Genomic DNA, 21,045 nt, shown 5'->3' on the forward strand with positions numbered 1-21,045 from the left:
CATTTTTGACCACGACAGATCCTTGACTTTTAAGTTTAAAGAACGGAACCTTCAAGCATGCATATAAAATATCTAGGTATCGGTAACAATCTGTCGGCGATAGCTGAAAACAGTACGACGGCCGTCGATTTCATTGATTACCTGAGCGTTGGTCTCTCCACATCCCAAGCACCCCCTACCCATAATAAAATGAGTATAAACGGGAAAACCGCAATCGGTATATACCGTTGCAGAGGAAGGGGAAGTGTAGTGAATTGCCATTCTAAATCAACGTAAATTGCGTAAATTGACGAACTAACGACATAAGACTTATAGTTTGTGTACGCAGGGTTTTACGCTGACAGCGATATGCACACATCTGGCGATTTACAAAATGCGTGATGTAAACTTACCTATAAAACGGGGATGTCTTCATGCTGTAGAATCATTTAAAAATTATTCAGAAAGATTTCATAAATGATTGTGGCTTCTTTATATCAAAATAACGTGTTCATGTTGGACACTTTTACTTTGAGCACCGGCGACCGACATAAGCGATCCATAATTAAGTGAGTCTAGGGATCGCCAAGCTGGATATGATTTTGTTTAACTGAAAATCATTGGCATATGAATTGAGTTAACGTGATACGGCCAGCCTTCACCGGAAAAAACAGACTTCGACAAATTAGTTTGAGACCCAAACGATAAATACACAATATGTGATCCATTCATTTGGGTGAAAATGTGAACTATATTTTAAAAGATTTGCTTTAAATTAGAAAAACAAAACAAACTAAAGGACAACGGTCATATACAAGTTATGATGTTTAATTTATTTATTGGTTTAATTGTATACGTATTTAAATTGTAACTATACAATTAAATTTTACATGTACAACATAAGGCCCTTGATGATATTGATTTTATTACACTACATTCATACACCGATAAAAATATATTCTCTTCCTTGTTTAGAAAAATAATGACTTTGATAGTTTGAGTGTTTAGACTATTCATGTCTGAGCTTATCATGCCTTATGAAATTGGTGGAGACGGTTTTAAAAAGACATTTCAAATTTCAAATAAAGTTTAAATATTATAAGAAGTACTAATTCCATTTGGCTGAAATGAACATCATGCGTTTAACCATGGTATTATTGATGTTGCTTATCGGATCAGATACATGTAAGTCACTTGATTGTCTTTTTTACAGCTAAGATAATGCTTAAGCCAACTATTATCTTTTAAACCTTGCGGCTTTTACATTGAATGTTTATAGATTTATTGCTTTGGAGTATTTCATGAATAGGAGAAGCCCACCTGGGATATTTATGTTAATGACAACCCAAGATTTAAAGTTTGAAGAATACTCCATATTCAGTAGGGAAGGATAGATGCTAGTATATTATTAAATGATATGTGAATTACATTTTTATGATTCAAGCTTATTCGTGTGATGTTTCACTGACAACGGAACGGACCACTGTTGAATTGGGATCAAGGGTTGCTATGACATGCAAGGTCTGCCCTGGGAATTCTATAGTGAAGATCAATCTGACTGGCATGCAGATCGCTGATTACTGGAAACCTCTCAATTTCTACTCAGTAACGAATACATCTGCCTATTCGATATCTACGGATATCCTAAACAATATATCGCATATATATCTCACGGTCTTGAGCTTAACGAAAGATCAGGCTGGAACATATACCTGTCAGATAGTAGGCACACAAAACCAGTCTTCCGTTACGTTATTGTACGCAGGTAGGTACATCATTAAAACCACATCGTAGATAAAATGACTGTGATTGTCCGCCCGCGTAATTATCACGGTACAATTACAAAATGCATAAATACTACATGCCTTTTGCTGAATAAGTAAATAATAAACTGCATCAAATAATCATTAGTTCCAGTAAATTACGTGGAAATGATACCCAGAGATAAGGTGTCCTTACTGAACAATGTTACAACGAACATGTTCTCCTGCACCTCATCAACTGGGAGACCGACGCCCGTCATACGCTGGTACACGGACAATAAAACACCTGGTTACTATGCTGATGACTCGGATATAACAACATTAGCATCGAGCATCACCAACAGTAGTGCATCTGGAGATACGACCACCAGTCATTTAACGTTCACTCCATCAACAGACGATCATGGGCAAATGCTTTATTGTAATGTATCCAACGGATACGGACAAATCATGTCTAATACTACACCGCTGATAGAAATATTACGTAAGTCTGATTTAAAAAAGATATTCTTCTGCAGAATGCAATTAATTGAATATCATAATTACGTACACACACGCGTTTTATGACTCTATTTACATTATTGTATTCAGTTTTATTTATTTTTCAGGTTTACCAAGTAAGCCGGTTATTTTCCACAATGCCAATTTAGTCAATGGAAGCATAACAGTTATGGAAAATAAGACATTAAGTCTGAACTGTGTCAGTGAAGGAAATCCTAACCCAACGATTACATGGATAACTCCGTCTTTCTCGCGGAGCACCCCTGTATTGACGATAACGAACATCCAAACTAACGATACCGGCATGTACACATGTAGGGCTAACAGTACGCTGTCACCAACAAACAGTATACCATTTGAGAATAATATCACAACCTTGTTATCTACGGAAGTGATATGTACGTATGAGTACGTCAAACAAATAGCAATTACACACAACAGCAATAACACTTAAAAAAATATAACTTATACAGTAATAATAATAATAATAATAATAATAATAATACTACTACTAATAATAATAATAATAATAATAATAATAATAATGTAATAGCATTTTTCAGTTCCACCGCGTCCTCCAGAATGCAGGATTGGAAATTTTAAAGTCGTCTCAAATGTACTACGAGCAATTAGGAATGAGTCTTTCCAAATTTCATGCACGAGCCATAGTAATCCAACGCCTTCCAATTATACATGGACACGTCCGCTTGGAGAGATAGTCAGTGGTCAAGTGTTATCGATTGAAGCCGTAGAACCCAGTGGATATAACATCTACACCATCCGGATAGTAAACATAATGAGTCCATCGTTTGAACAGTCTGTAGAAGGATCCATTGAACAGCGTTTTACAGTTGAAGTGCTATGTAGGTATTGGTATTATCCAATGATGAAACACTATTTTGTTTTAATAATATTTTTATATCCTGAGTAGAAGTGAATATCTGCACTTTTATCAAACCAAATAGCAGTCCGTTTTCATGGATCATTTATTATTTTCTTCATCTACGGATCCCGTATCAAAACCAACCATATACAACGAAGGACATCGGACAGAAATAGACACAATCACGGTTATACGAGGGCAATCTGTCCATTTACAATGTAACAGCATTTCTAATCCACCACCAACGTATATGTGGTCAATGCAAGGTGAAGTCAGTGCGCAAGGAACATTTATGAATCAAACTATCGAAAACGATAGCGTCGTCGTCTGCAATTCAAGCAATTGCATGGATCCTACTGGAAATACAGTAGTCTGTACGTCTAGATTGGCGTACTTAAACATTTCAACTTATTGTAAGTACATTTTCGAAGTTTTATGTTGATTGATACACTACCCAATGACCTACTATATTTTGTTTCCTAAATGCTTTTTATTGTTTATTTACATCCATTTATTGAACATATAATTCCTGCGAAAACAACCACAAACACAAAACTGGAGACAGTACAGAAGAAATAATTCACACATCAAACTCTCGTGTGCCATAAAAAATAATTTAAACATGAAAATAAAATAGGTATTTGATGCAATATACTCATCCAAATTGTATCTAAGGATTTGCAAACAATATCTCAGACATATATCAAGTTTAGCCTAATAAGTTATCAAACATATATTTAAATGGCAAAACTTGCAAAGATTTAATAGTACGTGTTACCTTTTATTTAAGAAATACAATCTTACATTGACTGATGGCAAATTATTTATCTGACATACAAGTTCCACCGGACAAGCCTGTGCTTCGATTAACTGCGTGTGGTAGTTCAGTGGTTTCAACAAGGACTGTTAAAATAATCGAAGGACAATCCGTTGATGTGTTGTGCACATCTGTCAGCAACCCAGAGCCGATATATAACTGGGCCTCAAGTATTATTCGACCTGGAAACATATTGTCCCTGGAAAATGTGACTGCGAGTCAAAATGGCACATATTCATGCACAGCTACGAATGATATGAACACCATCTTTCACGGTGTGGTTAAAGGAACAAATACGTCAGTGTTTTATCTTGAAGTCCTATGTAAGAACTACTACTAACACTACTTCTACTACTACTACTACTACTACTACTACTACTACTACTACTATAACTACTACTACTACTACTACAACTACTACTACTACTACTACTACTACTACTACTACTACTACTACTACTACTACTACTACTACTACTACTACTACTACTACTAATACTAATACTACTTCCGCTACTACTAATTCCATTGCGACTAGTTATATTAGTAGTTATGATTATTATTTATGTTGATTTTTGCACTATTATTATTGATTATAGGCATGTTTGCTATTGTTTTTAGTGCCTCCAAGAGTTCATCAAATGGTAAACTTGACAGTACTTTTGGACGCCAACCTGTCAGTTGTGTGTCCGTTCACTGTTGGCAATCCTCCGTCAACAACTATTGAGTGGATTCGTGAAAATATGACACGTTCTTTAGGGCCATCCGTATCTATAACAGGCATCAAACTCACTGATGAGGGGAGATATACATGTGCAGCGTCTAATACGATGGATCCTACTAATTGCAATTCACAAAATGGTTATTCTAGAACAAGTTTCCACTTAGATGTACAGTGTATGTATGAATCGTTGACTATGAGATGTTAGCTTTAGGATATATATTGGTAGTTTTTCATATTTTTTAGCAGGCATTCAAGTGTTAAATAAATTCGAAATTCTTTTTTCTTTCAGATGCTTCTAAGATAACGAAATATTTTGCCAGTGGTTTGGAGAATCAAAATGTAACTTCTGTGAACGATACGAGCATGTGCAACTCGTGTGTGAGTTTGACAGTGACCCAGTAGCAAACATATCGATAGTGAATGGAACACGAATGCTAGAGACAGGGCAAACTAATACACTTATCGCCTCCATTTCCCACGCTCGATGTGAATACGATGCGACGGTCTACAGGTGCCAGGGTGGCAGCATACATTCTACAGAGACGCAAGAACGCGAGCTAGAAGTCTTCATTAAATGTAAGGATGTGTCGTCACATTTTCAAACAGTACAAACATAGATGACACACAAGTTTATATTTTACGTGTTCTTGTGCACAAAATCAAATTATTTCCTTCACGACAATACACATGATCCTCTTTTAAGTATTAAAAATAACAAGCAAAGTTGCATATTATGAAATTCGATTATTTTAATTAATAGACAAGTGTTTGAATTATATTCAAAGCTCTTACCTGAAAAAAATGTGTTATAATAGAATCACGCGAATCGACATAATCTACGATTCAGGTGCACCAAGACCATCCCCATTCTATCCACCTGTCACTAACATCTCGAGGACACTAAACGGATCTGCGGTGCTGACGTTTACAATAAAGGCGTACCCTAAACCGGATATATCTGCGTACTCGTGGTACAGGCTAAATGACTCAACTTGGGCATCCATTACGGATGTGAACTCTGTGCAAAGCGTTTCAGCAGATGGTCTGCAAACTAATCTGTCTATCCCCAGATTACAGACCGAAGATTTCGGACGATATAGGGTCACAGTTTTTAATGAACTTGGAAATGCCACACAGGAGTATGAGCTACGAGCGCATGGTATGTCAGAACAATGTCTCTTTTAATGGTATTTATTTTAGTAGAATATGTTAATTTTAGCTCGATTGCATCGAAAACCTTAGGCTTATTAAGACGCGCTTGCGTCTCTTTCATTGGAAGAATTTGTGTGTTTAGTTGAGATCTTGAGAATGCTCTCTGTTTTGAGATCAAACCGAGGACACCTGATCGCCATGTGGAAACCATATCTACTACGCCAATGCAACCATAATGCTTTTTGAAGTAATCGAAACTGAATCCAAGTGATCTGATGATGATATAATTTCTCTCTATATATTTTTTTAGCTCACCTGAGCACAACGTGATCATGGTGAGCTTTCGTGATCGGCTTTTGTCCGTCGTCAATCGTTCGTCGTTAACATTTTGCGTGTGAAAACTCTAGAGGCCACATTTATTGTCCGATCTTCATGAAACTTGATAAGAACATTTGTTCCAATGCTATCTCGACCAAGTTCGAAACTGAGTCATGCTGGGTGAAAAACTAGGTCCTTAGGTAAAAAAAGAAAAACCTTGTGAACACTGTAGAAGTAACATTTGATGCCCAATGTTCATGTAACTTTGTTGGTTGAGTTAAAAAATGGTTTCGGTCCGTTGAAAAACATGGCGGGGGGCGGGGCAGTATTCCTTATATGGCTATAGAGAAACCCTGTGAACACACATTTTTGCCCAATCATCATGAATCTTGGTCAAAACATTGGCTTCATTGATATCTCGGACGAGTTCGAAAATGGTCCAGATCGATGAAAAACATGGCCACCAGGGGGCGGGGCAGTTTTCTTTATATGTATATAGTGAAAACATGTGAACAGTCTAGAAGACACATTTTTCGACCAATCTTGATGAAATTTGGTCGGAACATTTGTTTTCTGGATACGACGGTTGGGTTCGAAAATGGTTCGGATCGGTAAAAAAACATGGTCGCCAGGGGGGAGGGGTCTTTTCCTTATATGTATATACTAAAAAAGCTTGTGAACACTCTTAAAGTCATATTTTTTGGTCAATCGATCATGAGTCTTGGTCAAAACATTGGTTTTATTGATATGTCGGATGAGTTTGAGAATGGTCGTGATCAGTGGAAAAACATGGCCGCCAGGGGATGGGGCAGATTTCTCTATAAGTATGTAAGAAGCATTTTCCTTATATATATATTTTTTTTAAATCTGGATATTAAAAACATGGCCGCCAGTTTCGGTGGGGTAATTTTTTATAAAGGCCTATTGTGAATACTTTGGAACACCTTATTTTTAAAGTCAGTCTTGTCATACCAATAATTTGAAATATTTGCTGAAGAGTTTTAATCTTTGCTTCTTTCCATCTTAGTCTCTCAGGTGAGCGACCCAGGGCCCTTTCGGGCCTCTTGTTTTTATAAGTCAGGGTTGATTAATTTCTTTCAGACAAACCTGAAACGCCCAAAAAGCTCCATGTCAAAGAAGGTTCCTTGGGTGTGGATTCCTTTACAGTTGAATGGGAACCAGGTTACCACGGTGGTGAAGACCAGACATTTGTTATTCTATATAAAGCGAAGCAGTCCGCATTGCAGTGGACTGACGTGAATGTGTCATCTAATACTTTGAATTATTCAATTGTTGGGTTAAAGTCGGGGACAACATATTTGATTAAAATGTTTGCAATAAACATCGCCGGGAAATCAGAAGAGACAGACGTCGTTACAGCTAGAACACACGTAATTTTGGGTACGAATATACTCAATAAATGCAAGTAAAAGATCTTAATAAATGAGATGTTGTTTGATGCTATATATATTGTTCGTTGTTAAAATAAGAGTTTTACATATGCAACTTAGATACAGAGCGTACTCTAAGGAAAATATTGTGTTCAACACACGTCTTGCGATTGTTATTTGATTTCTGTGTGAGACTTTGCATATATAATACGATTACATCAATCAAATATATAGAATATGTCATGTCTGTGCCATTTCAGCTGATTCTCCATCTCTGTTAACAGCAGTTTCTATCGGAACGACTGTAGGTGGGATTTTCTGTATAACGTTATCAGCTGTCGGTGTGTGGTGTATGATGAAACGAAAACATCAAAGTAAAGTTTTTGATTCTTTCTTCACATCGGCTTCTTATATAAATTTAATTTTCCTACAACCTGAGTAATATGTTTACCTTTCGTATTGATATAACAAAAGTTTGTGTTTGATCCTCCATTATATGTGTTTATCTGCATTCACCCTTAAATTCGGTTATGAGGATCAACAAAATGACGATATTATATTTGGTCCTGAGACTCCCTATAGCTTATGGAAGGCACTAATTGGTATATGTGACCCATCTAAAGTAACGCGTCACACGTGTGTATCAGTTTATTGTACCACATGCCTTTCAGAACAACAACCGGTCGTCATGCAATACGAAGACCTTATCGGACAAAGGTAAATAACAATGTAGTCATGTTATTGCTAATATAAGTAACTGCATTTTCGCTCAGCGTTTGTTTTTAATCTGCATGTTCTTAACAAAGCCCCTTGAACTCAAGATAGGCCTATCGTAAGTATTGGCTAATAGTAATGTTGTGAAATTATTTTAAAGACACATTCGTTTACACATTACAACCCCGATTAGATAATTGTACTGTATTCACATGGTGAATACATTTAAATTTCTTATTTCGACATATTAGTATTTCCTCTTACGCTACGATCCATCCAAAGATAAAACCGGAATACCAGTGAAACTTGTTAACACAACTTATTGCGAACATTCCATGAATTTGAACATTCGGTAAATCTACTGGTTTTTCTTTTTTTATTATCGTTTAATTAATGTGTTCATATATTTGTTTTGTATTTGAATGCAAATTCGTCCCATGTGCTTACACGTCGGCCTTTCAGTAATGCACATTTGGTTGTTGCGATAGGAGATTACCATTGTTACAACATTTCATCGAAAGGCTTACAAATCAGTGATAGAGAGAATACACGGTTATTGCAGCTGAAGTTCGAAACTTAAAATAGGGAGATGTTTAGCGTTCACACTTAAATACGAATTCTCATTCCTGGCACCTACCGTGTAATTAATTTATCCTACCTCTACAAAATTGCATTTCAAATTTCACTTACTGTAAGATAAAGTGGCCTTTTCACGTTTTGGTAAATTGACAAAATTGAAAAAAGCTGTTTCATATTCGCAAATTTTCGTTTTAGTTATGATATTTGTGAGGAAACAGAAATACTGAACATTTACCAGGCTCTAAATAGCCATAATATGCATCTTTTGACGATTTAAAAACCTGAAAATTATAAAGCGTTGCAACGCAAAACGATTGAATAATTTGGAGAGTTCTGTTGTCGTTATATTTTGTGAAACTACGAGGATTGCTTACATAAAGTATAAAATACATCTCTCATTGTATGAGGAAAGATGACCGAGTGGTCTACGTGGTAGATTTTTTTTACTCCAGTACTCCAGGGGTCAGTGTTTTGAGCCCTGCTGAGGGTTACTTTATTTAAATTTCATTCTTGATGTTTTACTGGAGCTTTTTAGATCCAATGTTTACATTTATCAATATAAAGACAAACTTCAAAATATGCCTAAATCTGTGAATAGGCCCATGTAAAAGAAATAATGAGTATATATTTTACCACGAGCTTGTAACTTAATTCCGTTTGCATTGATGCCTAATTACCAAGCAAATTCTCATTATTTCTAATAATTTGTAAAAAGTCATCAGATAATTCTCATTATTTCTAATAATTGGTATCTAAAACGATATTGAACGGAAGATCTTTGAGTTCATTTTATTCGTCTTAATTCAAATTCAGATACTGCTTCCCATGCAGTTGGAATTCAAATGCATTTCGTATAAATATGTTTGATGTCGCTGGGAGGATTTAGTTGGTAAGATTTGAAAAAAATTGTACGGTTAAAATGCCTCGCATCGAGCCGGTGAGAAAAATATTAGATTGTATTATTGTAGCAATAACACTAGTTCACTGTTTATCAATGTGTGGATAAAATTGTTCACACATTGAATTAATATAAATGTGCTGTTATAATATTTAATTATATATACATTTTGATTATAAATGTATATAAAGGCATTAAGAGTTGATTCTTTGATGTATGAACTCAGTTTTGATCAAAGACATATATATTCAACAAATCTTCCGTTAATCATCAATTGCTATATAATTAAAAGGAAAACTATGCTTGCTTGTTCAATGCCATGTGAAGATTAACAGTTAATGTTCGGATCTACGATATCTACTATATCAGACTATAGTCGCATCGTTTGTATTGCTGTGTAAGTAGAGGTCTTAAGAATTTAATGCGGTGTCGTTATGTTTTCCGGCGCGTATGAATACTGTAACAGTCCCTGTCCTTTTCATAAAAACAAACGAAGTCGAGTATGCGGTATCGGTAACGTTATTTATTCATGTATACCATTAAAATCGTTGCTACCGATTCTCGGCAAGAGAATATTTTACATAACATCAAAATACAATTAAATTCTTCCCAATATACAAACATGTTTAAGCATGTCATTCTCATGAAATGAAATAATAAATCAAAATGGCTAATGATTATACGTTATATTTTAAAACACGGTGTGATGTAAATGAATTATACATTACATCTTTTACAACCATATTATAATTATAAAATTCAAAAACTAAATTATTTACCGATTATTGGTTCCTCGTTTTTAAACAGGTAACTGTTTTTCTTGCAAAAATATGACGTAGACGAAATTTAACGTTTTATATGACGTCGCGCCAAAATGGACGCGGGAAAATGAATGACGTTAACGTCTTTTACAAATACTATCCTAGTTAAATTTGCACTTCATTTTGGCTTGATATATGAAATATTTTCCGGTCACCTCTTCATAAGGTCGAGTTTGAATGTAGAAACATGATAAAATTGTATCCATTTCAATTTATATAATTTATAAATGAAACGCTATAAATAATTCTTAGCCATGAGCGATGTTTCGCTTGTATACATTGCGTAATTATAAAACGTAAGTTTTATTATACCGAATCTGTTTTAACATTGCCCAATTACAATCTTCAAATGTGTAGTATGTCTACGGGCTACACGTTTGGTCATATGAAATAATATATAAGCAAATAGATTCACGTTTCGAACTTATGATCAACGTAAAGCACGAATTGTATGATTATTTACTAATTTGGTATTTATAGTGCAGTGCAACTTTTCGGGAAATTTTAAAAGTAAATGAATAGAATGTAAAGAATGAAACTAGAAAACAATCACAAACGCTATGAAGTGTACTCATGTTATCATTCGATGTTCGGACGATTGTGGAAGATGCCATTACTCGAATCAATAGCAAAGAACGCATACTTCATGATTTTCATCAAACTGTAAATTTAATTAATAAGGATACAGCCGTGTTGTGATAAATGATGTTCCTGTAAAGAACATGTGATCGATTTAGCCTTATTTAAAGGAGAAACCTTTACAAAATTGTATTCACACGGACTATTATAGCCCAACGGACACAAATAGTTAAATAATGGTAAAATGACCGAAATTCGCAATCTTAAAAAAAACATGAAATAAAACTCCTGTTGAAATGAGTTATTACTTTAAAGAGTGCACATTCCTTTTATTATTCTAATAATTAAAATCAAAATATAAAAGTTTAATAAGATACACAATCACGTGTTGTCTATATTGTCATGTTATGTGAAGTTAAAGAGTCATGGCAAGTTCTCGAAGCACAAGATGATTTATTGTTATAACTATATCATCAATCGAATGTCATGTATTACCCACTAATTGACTAACAAGCATTTCTTATGACATTTCCTTGCACGTTTTTATTCAATTTTAAACAGGTAAGTGAAATCAATCAATTTCTGAAATCGTAACTGACAATTCGCATCACAACAAAATGAAATAAAGTAAACCTGCGTGGTTCTTGTTGAACGCATAATATACTTATATAAAAAGGCACCTACTATGATTGTGGATATTCACTAGTGAATTTCTTACAAAATGCTAGCGACGTCATTGACACTTAAATGTCAATCACGCTGTGGTCGATAGCGGTTTGTAATGTTTTATATGTGTTGCTTTTAAGCTCCCAATGTACACTTTTTTTATTAATTGGAAAATAAGTCTCGATTAGATGTCTGTATTTTGTGATGTAAGCTTTAATAGTATGCGGTATCAAGTATTAAAAATGTAAAGCTAGTTAACGACGTTATACATAATATTTACTTGTACGGTCGTAAATTTATATACGATTTTCATTTTTGCAGGGGACATGACGAAACTTTTAATACAAACGCAAGTTATGAAATCTGCGAATTTGGTAACTAAACATTATGTATTGTTTTAGAGACTAAGGTATGTCAATAGTGCACACAATAATAAAGTTCATGCTTCCATTTAGTTCCGTGTTTAGGCCTTTGACAATTTACATGTATGTATGATATTTTTTGTCTATAGGTATACATTGAAAAGCATAAGAACACTTTAACCAGGAAGATAAAGTTTTGAAACAGGAAACTGCTTTGTTCACACGTTGTCTACTTTTTGGATGTTTTTTTTTTGCCAACATACAATTTTTCTGGCATCTTTTAAGGATACTTACATTATATACGTGTGTACGCTGAATTAAACGGTGAATCATACAAACTTGGAGATATATTTGATTCAAATTATAGTACGATTGATTTAAGTACAACACATTTTTGTCCTTTATAAAATCCATTTAATATTTAATCTTGTCGAAATAAATTTACGTAAAAATAGAACTCCATTTAAACAATAATTCAACATTTAAAGTCTTAATTTGATTTAATTGCATTAAAGATGGAATACTTTATATTTTAGTTTCGGTTACGGTTGCTATGTCAGGACAGGATCAATACATGACTTTTAATACATACTAATTTCATCACATTATTTGGTTCCAGATTCCAGACCGGAAAACAAATACGAAGCTCTCGAAGAAACTTCTCTGCGCGAGTATTCGATTCTTTCACTAGACAACACACAACGCAAGAACACAGAGAGCGCTGCTAATGCGTCTTTGTCATCATCGACAGCCGATAAAGAATACGAAAATCTGAGACTAACTTAAAACAAACACACGATTATCAATGTTAGTTGTTTTGTTTTCGACATCAGTATATTGCATGAATAAATAAAACTGTAAACAAACAGTTAAAGGGCATAACGTCAACCTGTTGAAACAAACTTTAAGAAGAAAACGTGTGCAATTAGCTGCTTTTTGTTTATGCTTACATAGGCTGTGATTCAACTTCATGGAATTTCGGCATCGGTAAAAAGTCAGTCTTTCGAATATTTATAAAACCGGTTCCTATCATAAAGTCATGTGCTAGTTCAATCCTCCTTCCAAACAAGTCTCAACAGGAAATATCACATCTTGGCCAAAGCTTGATGGTGGATCTGTTTGATGGCAAGTCAAATATTCATAAAAAAAATGTTAATGAACAGTAAATTCAAACAAGACATTCATGATTGCATAGTCACTTGCCTGTAGTGGTGCAACATTAAATTGATTTATCAAATATATCATGATCTTAATGCCTCAGATAACAATGCATCTATAGCAAACTCATTTCTTTATTACTGGCAGTATGGTAGACATTTATTTTTAAGTTTCATGAAATTCCATACAAAAGTTACTGAGAACAGCTAAGAAAAGTGTGACAGACCCCAGTTCAGACAGTCAGAATAATAGACGGAATGAAAATACCAAACAATATCATTATCACAAGCTTACTCCAACATTATATATAATTGTTCTTACCCTTAAAACATCTTCTGTGCTTCATTCTCATAAGTGTCTGAAACAAAGTAGTACTTGTTAGTGTTACTTATTGTTTTTCAGCAAATTGTCATTGTTCATTGCCTAACAAGTTCAAATATAAATATCAAGTAAACACAGCATTGTCGAGATTTCAGGAACTTGATCTTACAAACTTTTCAATAGCCAGATAATGTATGGTAGAGACAGAAGCTAGTGTTATTTTTCCTTCTATGGACAGATACGGTAAACGGACTTGTTCCAAATGACCTATGGACCCGTTCCCAAAATGAACCAGACCCATCCCAATTTCCGAAAAAATTACAACAAAATCGATTTAACAATCCCCGAAATCGCCAACTTGACGTATTTCGAGACTGTTTTAACTTGCTGCCCATTTTACTTCTCAATCATTGACTGGTTTAAACATTTAACGTTAAATTTGCACGTTAAATACGTGTATGTTATGGCAAAATATAAACCCGTCTGAATTTTCTGACGCTTTCGACAATATTCGCCATGAGTCGCAATATATTAGAATACAAAATTAAAGCCTAGATAAGTCAAAAGAAACTTGTTAAGCGACCTTTGCTTCGTAAAAAGTTAAGCGTCTGTTTAGTCCACCTTTTTCCCTCAGTACAATGCAAAAGAATTGTCAAAGATGACAGTAGTCTTGTGATGAGGCTATGAAGCCTGGGGATGTCTGGACTCTCATCAGCCCAGAAAGATGCCATGCTTGATATATTTAAAGCAAATAAAAGCAGAGAACTATGTCTGTAACAATCTGTGTTTCGGTCGAATGTTGGTTGTGCAAGACTGTGAATAAAAGTTTATGTAGCTTTCCTGTGTTAATAAATGCTGCCAAAAGTTAAACAAGTTAAACAAAGTCATAAAAATAACATTCTTCAATTGTTACAATTCACAACTTGATTTTTCCCAATTGGGTGATTTCAGGGCGCGAAAATTTCCGAATGGCAACGGACATGTTCCCAATTGGGTGAAAAAAATAACTTGATTCACAAAATTATCTTTCTGCCCAATTAAGGAAGCTCTGATCAAGTGTATAGATCTCAATAGTTATTTACTTGCAGTAAATATGGGTCTTAATAGATCAATTTCTTTTAAACAACGATGATTTTTGGGCTGGACTGATTTGGAAATCAGATTTTCTTTGATTAAAAGAATTAAAAAAATAATCTAGTGCTACAATGCAAAATTATTACTGGTACCTTTCGTAGAAGAATCACGTGCCTTTATCAACGTCTCAACACCATCATCCAAAGAAAGGTCTGGCACATCGGTTAAAGACTCTGTTTAACAAACTTTATAATGAATACCCATTTACTTTACGCCCACTCACACCATTAATTCATTTTTGTTTATTTCGCTCGCTAGTTTTATTTTTGAGGACAAATATTCATTTTTTTTATCCTAATGGAGCAGACAAAATTTTTTTTTCAATGCAATTGTGTGTTGTTTTTTTTTGCATTTATTTATGTGTTTAAAAAATCCAGCACAACATTATGGACGGTATGAATACAAACTGTTAAAATATAGCAATTTTGAAGCACACTACTCTATAAATTTAAAACTATCTGCAATGACACAAGTGGTTAAAACATGGGTCACCATTAAACATATGCTTTACTCTTGCAAAAAAACAACAACATTAAGTTCATTTAGCAGTTCCTTTGTTTGTAAATTGAAAAATTATAAAAATAAATAATTCAGTGTCAATAAAAGAATTCAGGCTTTTTTCAACTGATTTTATAGCAACTATTAGCACTATTATAAATAGCAAAACTTATTTTTTCCCAAATCCCCCACACAAAATATCCCAATAGGTTGATTTGAAAAAGTTTAGAAAATATGAGACTCCCAGTGTATAAAGGACTTACATGTTGAAATAACCAATGAAATCATTTATCAAAAACAATTTATCCATCAATTCATTAAGTTTTACTAATATTTTCCCAATTTGGGGTAAATTGACACTGGAATTCTCAATTTTAAAGGGTAAAGTACATGTTTCCAAAGTTGCGAAAAAAAGCCCTGAAATTATAAAGCATACCAGTGAAGGAATCATCACTACTTGGCATATTGTTCTCTGAATCTGATGTGGTTGACTGAACTGCAATAAAAACATTTTATTGTAAACTACAGAACCAGATATTGTTGTTTTATCATATTTTGTGAAGGAGTTCATTTAAAATTGAGTTGTTTAAGTCTGAACAACTGACCTGTACACGGACACTCACTGCATATAAAATAACTGAAAAATGGAACTTCATTTGGTTGGAATATTTTCTAATATGATTCCCACGTTTTTCCAATTGTTTTTGATAAACAACTAAGAACATATTTTTTCAAAGAGGTATGTGTCTTTCAGAATCAACCCACAACAGTTGACAGGTTTTTTTTCCTTCTTTGTGACCCGCCGAAAATCGGTCCTTTCCCCTCCGATTTTTTTCCCCTCAGCTGGTAAAGTTTCCCCTAGATTTCATTTTCCCCTCAAAAAAAAAAAAATAATTTTTTTTTTATTATTTTAATATATAAGTTAACCTGATCCAGTGTAGAAAATAGTATAATATTGCATAATTAAATTTTCTGTTTCCTTAAATTTGTTTTCAAAACAATAAAATTAGCTTAATTGATGATTTAAGACTGTCCTTATTTTCCCCCAAAATCAGGCGTTTCGTGTAATTTTTTCCTCCAAAATCCGGCGTTTCGCGCAATTTTTTTCCCCTCAAAAAATACCAGGCCCTTTCCCCAAAATCAGATAAAAACCCCTGGTTGAACCACACGTAGTTAACATTTCAATATAAATACAAATGCTTCTTTAAATCTGGATATTTACACAATGAAATTGTCCTTTTTAATCCAACTCATTTCAATTAGTTTCCTGGCAATTCTGCTCCCATTTTCTTTAATAAATTATTTATAAACAATGTGTTGTTCTTGTTCAAAGTTCAGAATTTGAAATCATCAGCCCTTGAAAATATCAACATATCTAATTTTATGTTCTACAGGTAGCTACTACACCTTTTCTCCAAATAATTGACATCTTTTAACAATGTAAAGGCACATAATAATCAAAGCTTGTAAGAAACAAGAGGCCCATAATATTCGTCAAATGTAATTTATGTATTTCTTTTTTTTTATTTTTCATTTTGTGACCAAATCTTTAATGAATAACTCCCTTACAAACATGGTAAGAAGCATTTCTAAAGTTCAGAATGCAAATCAGATTGTGTATTATAAGGGAAAGATGACTGACCAGAAAAAATTACTGGGTGCTGCTAGATTGAAAATAATAAAAAGGTGCATGGTGAAAATTTTGGACTGACATTGACATTTTCTTACTCAGTGTTTTTTTCGGCTTATCTTGGGCAAAAAAGGGCCCAATTCCCAATGCCAAATGTATACATTTTTTCCAAATAGAAGTAAAAAACAATTCACAATCCGGAGTCATTTAAGAGCATTTAAAAAAATTGTATAATACAATTTGATGAAAAATAACCAAAATTCGACAGCTGGAGTTTCACTTCTTTATATTGTAAGTAGATTATGGGAAGTTATAATGTTATTTAGTAAATTTACTCTACCAAGATAGCATCATAAAAGCAAAATCATTTTCCCAAATTTAGTGAAAATAACGCTAATTTTCCCAATTCAATGGGACTGGGCCCCATTCACAAAATGTAGAAAAAAACACTGTCTTACTAAAGAGATGCAGGGTGCAGCATCCTCCAAGTTTGCTCTATATCTTTTTCTAAGGCTAATTGTATATAACCACTGGTAATTAGTAAAAGTTATACAGTTAATCAAGCTCATTGATTTTTATCTTAAATTGAAAGGACCTTTAAGCCCCATAAATCCTACGTATGTATTGATATCCCAAATTCACAAAACTTATTGAACATAAATATGTAGTTTTATACATGTTTTTAAACATTCAAAGTGAAATAGGTAGAAAGGTGATATATCCTGCATATTTTTGTTTCCTGCATACTGCCCATTAATGATGGTCAACAAAGAAATGATATACATCTTTCAAATTTAATTTATTTTTGCCTATTAAATGTTTGATTTCAAAAGAAACATATACACGTAAAACTATTTACTATTTGCAACTTCAAAGCTCTTATTTAATGATATCCAGCTTAGAAAGGAAGTACTATTACAACAAAAAAAGACCAGGCACAACGCAATCCAAGCCAGCACATGTCCATAATTATCGATGGTATGGATCAAGGTTGGTATTTAAAGTGACCATACACTTTAATTTTGACAGGAGCAGTTTGAAAATCCTAATTATTCATAAAACTATATTCCCAAGTTCCAGTGTTCTGCCTTTGACGGGGCCTTGTTACAATGGCAAAAACAATTATTTTCCTGACCCGATTTCTAAAAATAGGTCACCATAATTAGGATTTCTAAACATTACAATGAATGAATTTTTTGTTGAATGTGTCAACTGTAACAGAACAAAATCTTTCATTTTGTATTATGTCATTATAAAAAATAATTCCCACTATTTTGAAGAAAAAGCCTTAAAATATAGGCTATATAGAGTTTTAAATTTGCATTTCTTTCTCCATGCATATGTTCATGTAAACTTTTCCCATATATATATATATATATATATATATCTGTCATAGAGGATATTTGTTGGATTCCGTGTAAGATTGCATTATATTTCATGAGTGGTCACCAAAACAATATTTTCACAAGTGAAAATCACGAGTTTCTGTTACAACCCATGAAATATATATTACTATCTTACACTGTGAAATATATAGTATTATGATTTGTCATTAGTAAATCATGTTGTTGTTCTCTTGTTTTTTTAACGCTCTTTCACTGAACAGCATGAAATACTGTTATTAATTTAATTTTCTGTCCAGACTTATTAATTTTTACTACATCCACAGTTGCACACAGGATACAATGGTACCAAAAAGGAATGCTTTACATAATATGTGATTTAATATTTTATATAACAAACATACAAACTGTTGTTTCTTAACTTTTATTGCATAAATCTATTCTATATTTTTTACAGCAAAGACCAATTTGCCACATTTTGCTGGGAGGAACCCAAAGGTAGGATTAAGGAGGTTTTGTGCCTTCGGTGGTAGTCTATTTTAGCCCACACCTCTGTGTGTCTTAACTCTGTGTGTCTTAAGCTTGCAATTTTTTTTACAGAATGTTACCCATAAAAGTGGCATATAAAAAGTTTGTATGGTATATTTTTTCTGAAATAAATGTTTATCCTATTACCAAACGAAAACCAATAGAATAACAAGTGATCGTATGAATATGAGCTGTGAACTATAAATATTTTTAGACTATGGTTTCCAATCTTTATCTTTGGAACAATATATATTTCAATGTGATGTCATAGCAAATGATAATGTTTGAAGTAAACAAATACTTCAAGCAAAATTGGGACACCAGCGTTATTTTTTAAGATTTAAGTATTTTTTACCCTTTTTGAACGATAAACACCACAAAATAATGGGATAAATAGAATATCATGTGAGTGTTTGAAAGAGATCAAGTTTATCATGCTCGGCTCAAAAATTTTGTAGCGCTCTGAAAGTCTAGCACTACATGTTTCTCATTCTCGCAGGATAAACTTGATCTCTATCCGACAGTTACATAATATTCGATAAATACATTAAAAAGCATTCATTTAATGAGTTCCTAAAATACATATCTTGCCATTCAACCATTTATGCAAAATTTATTAATTTATATTTAAAGTTGTCTCTAGGACACTTGCGGCGCTTAAAAAACATAAAACATAGTGAAAAGTTCTTACTTAGTAACATATTGTGGTGGTACGCTAGCAAATTTTGTTAAGTTCAGCTCAAGAATTATAAGTTTGATTGAAACTAAAGGCTTTTTATTTGGCAGGTGATAACAATTAATCAAATATGCTTGTTAAGTTTTAGGATACGAAATACACAAACAAGATTCAGTATTTTGTACGTTTTTTATTTCTCAATTTAAATGATGTATTGTGCAAGATTGTGTAACTGTTATGTGACAAATTACAGAATCTGCATGCAGTGGATCTTCTGCATACTCATGTCACTGGAGTGCTAAGTCACGGGCATGGAGGGTTTCATGCCTATGTGGACATTACTGAATATCCTCATGATCCCAACTTGACAATCAACATCATACTTAAAGAGCTACTACGTCAAGCGAAGGCAAATGTGAGTAATGTTTGTGTACATGTTATCTTACATAATTATACTTGGAAGACAAAAATTGTAAGCAGGCCATTCAAGCACCTACATTTCTGAAAATAACCAAAGCCCTTGACACTAATGAAATACCACATGATTGATTTTTTTGGTAAAGATGGTGATAGTACAGTCAGTGTGTTCAGGGGTCTCAATCTCTGGTTTTTTGGGTTTAAATAAGGCCATATTTCCCCAGCAAAAAAGTATATAGTTCCCCCATTTCAGATAAAAATTCCGCAAAAACGCAAGACAATTGAATGCCCTAGACCCAGATTTGTCAAGTTCAAGTTCAAAATGTTTCAAACTAAATAGAATTGATAGATAAGTGTTAACTGTTAATAGATTGTAGTAAAAAGGACAAATTAAGTGATTAAAACAAATAGTTTAGTGTTTCTTATGTTTTGGTTGAAATTCTCCTATGGAAAATGATGCCTGATTTCGCCCGCAACAGTGTTCCCCCAAACCAGAGTGAGACCCCTGGTTTTATGAATTTGTATAGAGGATCATAAATTCTTGCTTAGGTTGGTTATTAGGATAGATTACATCAGAATACGAGTCATGCAAAAAGAATTAGTATGATAAAACATGTTCGCCAGACTAGATATATTTGTGTATGATCATGTGATAGAAACACTGACCATCTTACTTTTATTGTTTTCCCTATGTTGTAGTTTTACTTGTTGTTTACTCTAGAGAACAACATTATTGTGCAATAATGTTGTGGATGTTTTTATTCCAGAACAACTTCCTGCCTCCAAATTTGTTAATCCAAGCGGACAACTGTGGGAGGGAAAATAAGAACCGTTATGTATTTGCATTTCTGGAATTGTTAGTGGCAGAACAGGTTTTCCATGAGGTGAGTGTTGATTTCAAAGATCACAGTGTCTGTTTTACTACAGTCTTTCTTAAGGATGAGTATTCAAAAGATTTCATTTCCATTAACTTGATTATTTGAATATTCATGTGCACTACTTACAATTATTCAACCTCTGTAGCATGATTTAGTAGAAATGCTTATTTATCAAGTAATCGATAACGTCGTGGAAACACGTCTATTCAGGGAATCGATAGGTATCGTAAAAGCATGTATCTATCAGGGAAAGGATAGTTACTATAACTAATTAACTTTAAAAGTGCACTATGTGACTAGACATGTTATTGTTGC

At 33.6% G+C, this 21,045-nt stretch overlaps 2 protein-coding genes and 1 long non-coding RNA gene across 5 annotated transcripts; all 3 read left to right on the plus strand.

Annotated features, from left to right (window-relative positions):
* Positions 1 to 1,186: 1,186 nt before the first annotated feature.
* LOC127835730 (roundabout homolog 1-like) lies at positions 1,187 to 2,697 on the plus strand. Its single transcript, XM_052362166.1, has 3 exons — positions 1,187 to 1,744; positions 1,891 to 2,226; positions 2,351 to 2,697. The coding sequence occupies exons 1-3, from the start codon at positions 1,414 to 1,416 to the stop codon at positions 2,695 to 2,697; spliced, it is 1,014 nt and encodes a 337-aa protein (XP_052218126.1). The 5' UTR covers positions 1,187 to 1,413.
* Positions 2,698 to 2,799: 102 nt separating this feature from the next.
* LOC127835331 (hemicentin-2-like) lies at positions 2,800 to 13,759 on the plus strand. Of its 3 annotated transcripts, XM_052361701.1 has the most exons (10): positions 3,258 to 3,539; positions 3,967 to 4,266; positions 4,565 to 4,840; positions 4,957 to 5,243; positions 5,515 to 5,826; positions 7,239 to 7,538; positions 7,789 to 7,902; positions 8,200 to 8,245; positions 12,107 to 12,159; positions 12,767 to 13,759. In XM_052361701.1, the coding sequence occupies exons 4-10, from the start codon at positions 5,099 to 5,101 to the stop codon at positions 12,931 to 12,933; spliced, it is 1,137 nt and encodes a 378-aa protein (XP_052217661.1). In that variant the 5' UTR covers positions 3,258 to 3,539; positions 3,967 to 4,266; positions 4,565 to 4,840; positions 4,957 to 5,098; the 3' UTR covers positions 12,934 to 13,759. The 3 variants fall into 3 exon arrangements, with proteins under 3 accessions (XP_052217662.1, XP_052217661.1, XP_052217663.1); XM_052361703.1 differs by lacking the exon at positions 8,200 to 8,245 and having other exon boundaries at positions 12,767 to 12,862; XM_052361702.1 differs by lacking the exons at positions 5,515 to 5,826; positions 7,239 to 7,538; positions 7,789 to 7,902; ... (1 more) ...; positions 12,107 to 12,159; positions 12,767 to 13,759 and adding an exon at positions 2,800 to 3,106 and having other exon boundaries at positions 3,252 to 3,539; positions 4,957 to 5,099.
* A 4,041-nt stretch (positions 13,760 to 17,800) lies between these two features.
* Positions 17,801 to 19,840, plus strand: LOC127834426 (uncharacterized). Its single transcript, XR_008027933.1, has 3 exons — positions 17,801 to 17,878; positions 18,689 to 18,729; positions 19,689 to 19,840. It is a non-coding gene; the product is annotated as an uncharacterized LOC127834426 (long non-coding RNA).
* Positions 19,841 to 21,045: the final 1,205 nt, after the last annotated feature.

This window comes from Dreissena polymorpha, chromosome 6 (assembly GCF_020536995.1).
Source record: "Dreissena polymorpha isolate Duluth1 chromosome 6, UMN_Dpol_1.0, whole genome shotgun sequence".
Classification (NCBI taxonomy): Eukaryota; Metazoa; Mollusca; class Bivalvia; order Myida; family Dreissenidae; genus Dreissena; species Dreissena polymorpha.

Excerpts from the sequence above, each read along its gene's own strand:
- LOC127835730 (XM_052362166.1), top strand. The coding sequence starts at position 1,414 with ATGATTCAAGCTTATTCGTGTGATGTTTCACTGACAACGGAACGGACC. Across the intron at positions 1,745-1,890 it reads CGTTACGTTATTGTACGCAG|TTCCAGTAAATTACGTGGAA; the intron begins GTAGGTACATCA and ends AATAATCATTAG. Across the intron at positions 2,227-2,350 it reads ACCGCTGATAGAAATATTAC|GTTTACCAAGTAAGCCGGTT; the intron begins GTAAGTCTGATT and ends TTTATTTTTCAG.
- LOC127835331 (XM_052361701.1), top strand. The coding sequence starts at position 5,099 with ATGCTAGAGACAGGGCAAACTAATACACTTATCGCCTCCATTTCCCAC. Across the intron at positions 5,827-7,238 it reads GTATGAGCTACGAGCGCATG|ACAAACCTGAAACGCCCAAA; the intron begins GTATGTCAGAAC and ends AATTTCTTTCAG. Across the intron at positions 7,539-7,788 it reads TAGAACACACGTAATTTTGG|CTGATTCTCCATCTCTGTTA; the intron begins GTACGAATATAC and ends GTGCCATTTCAG.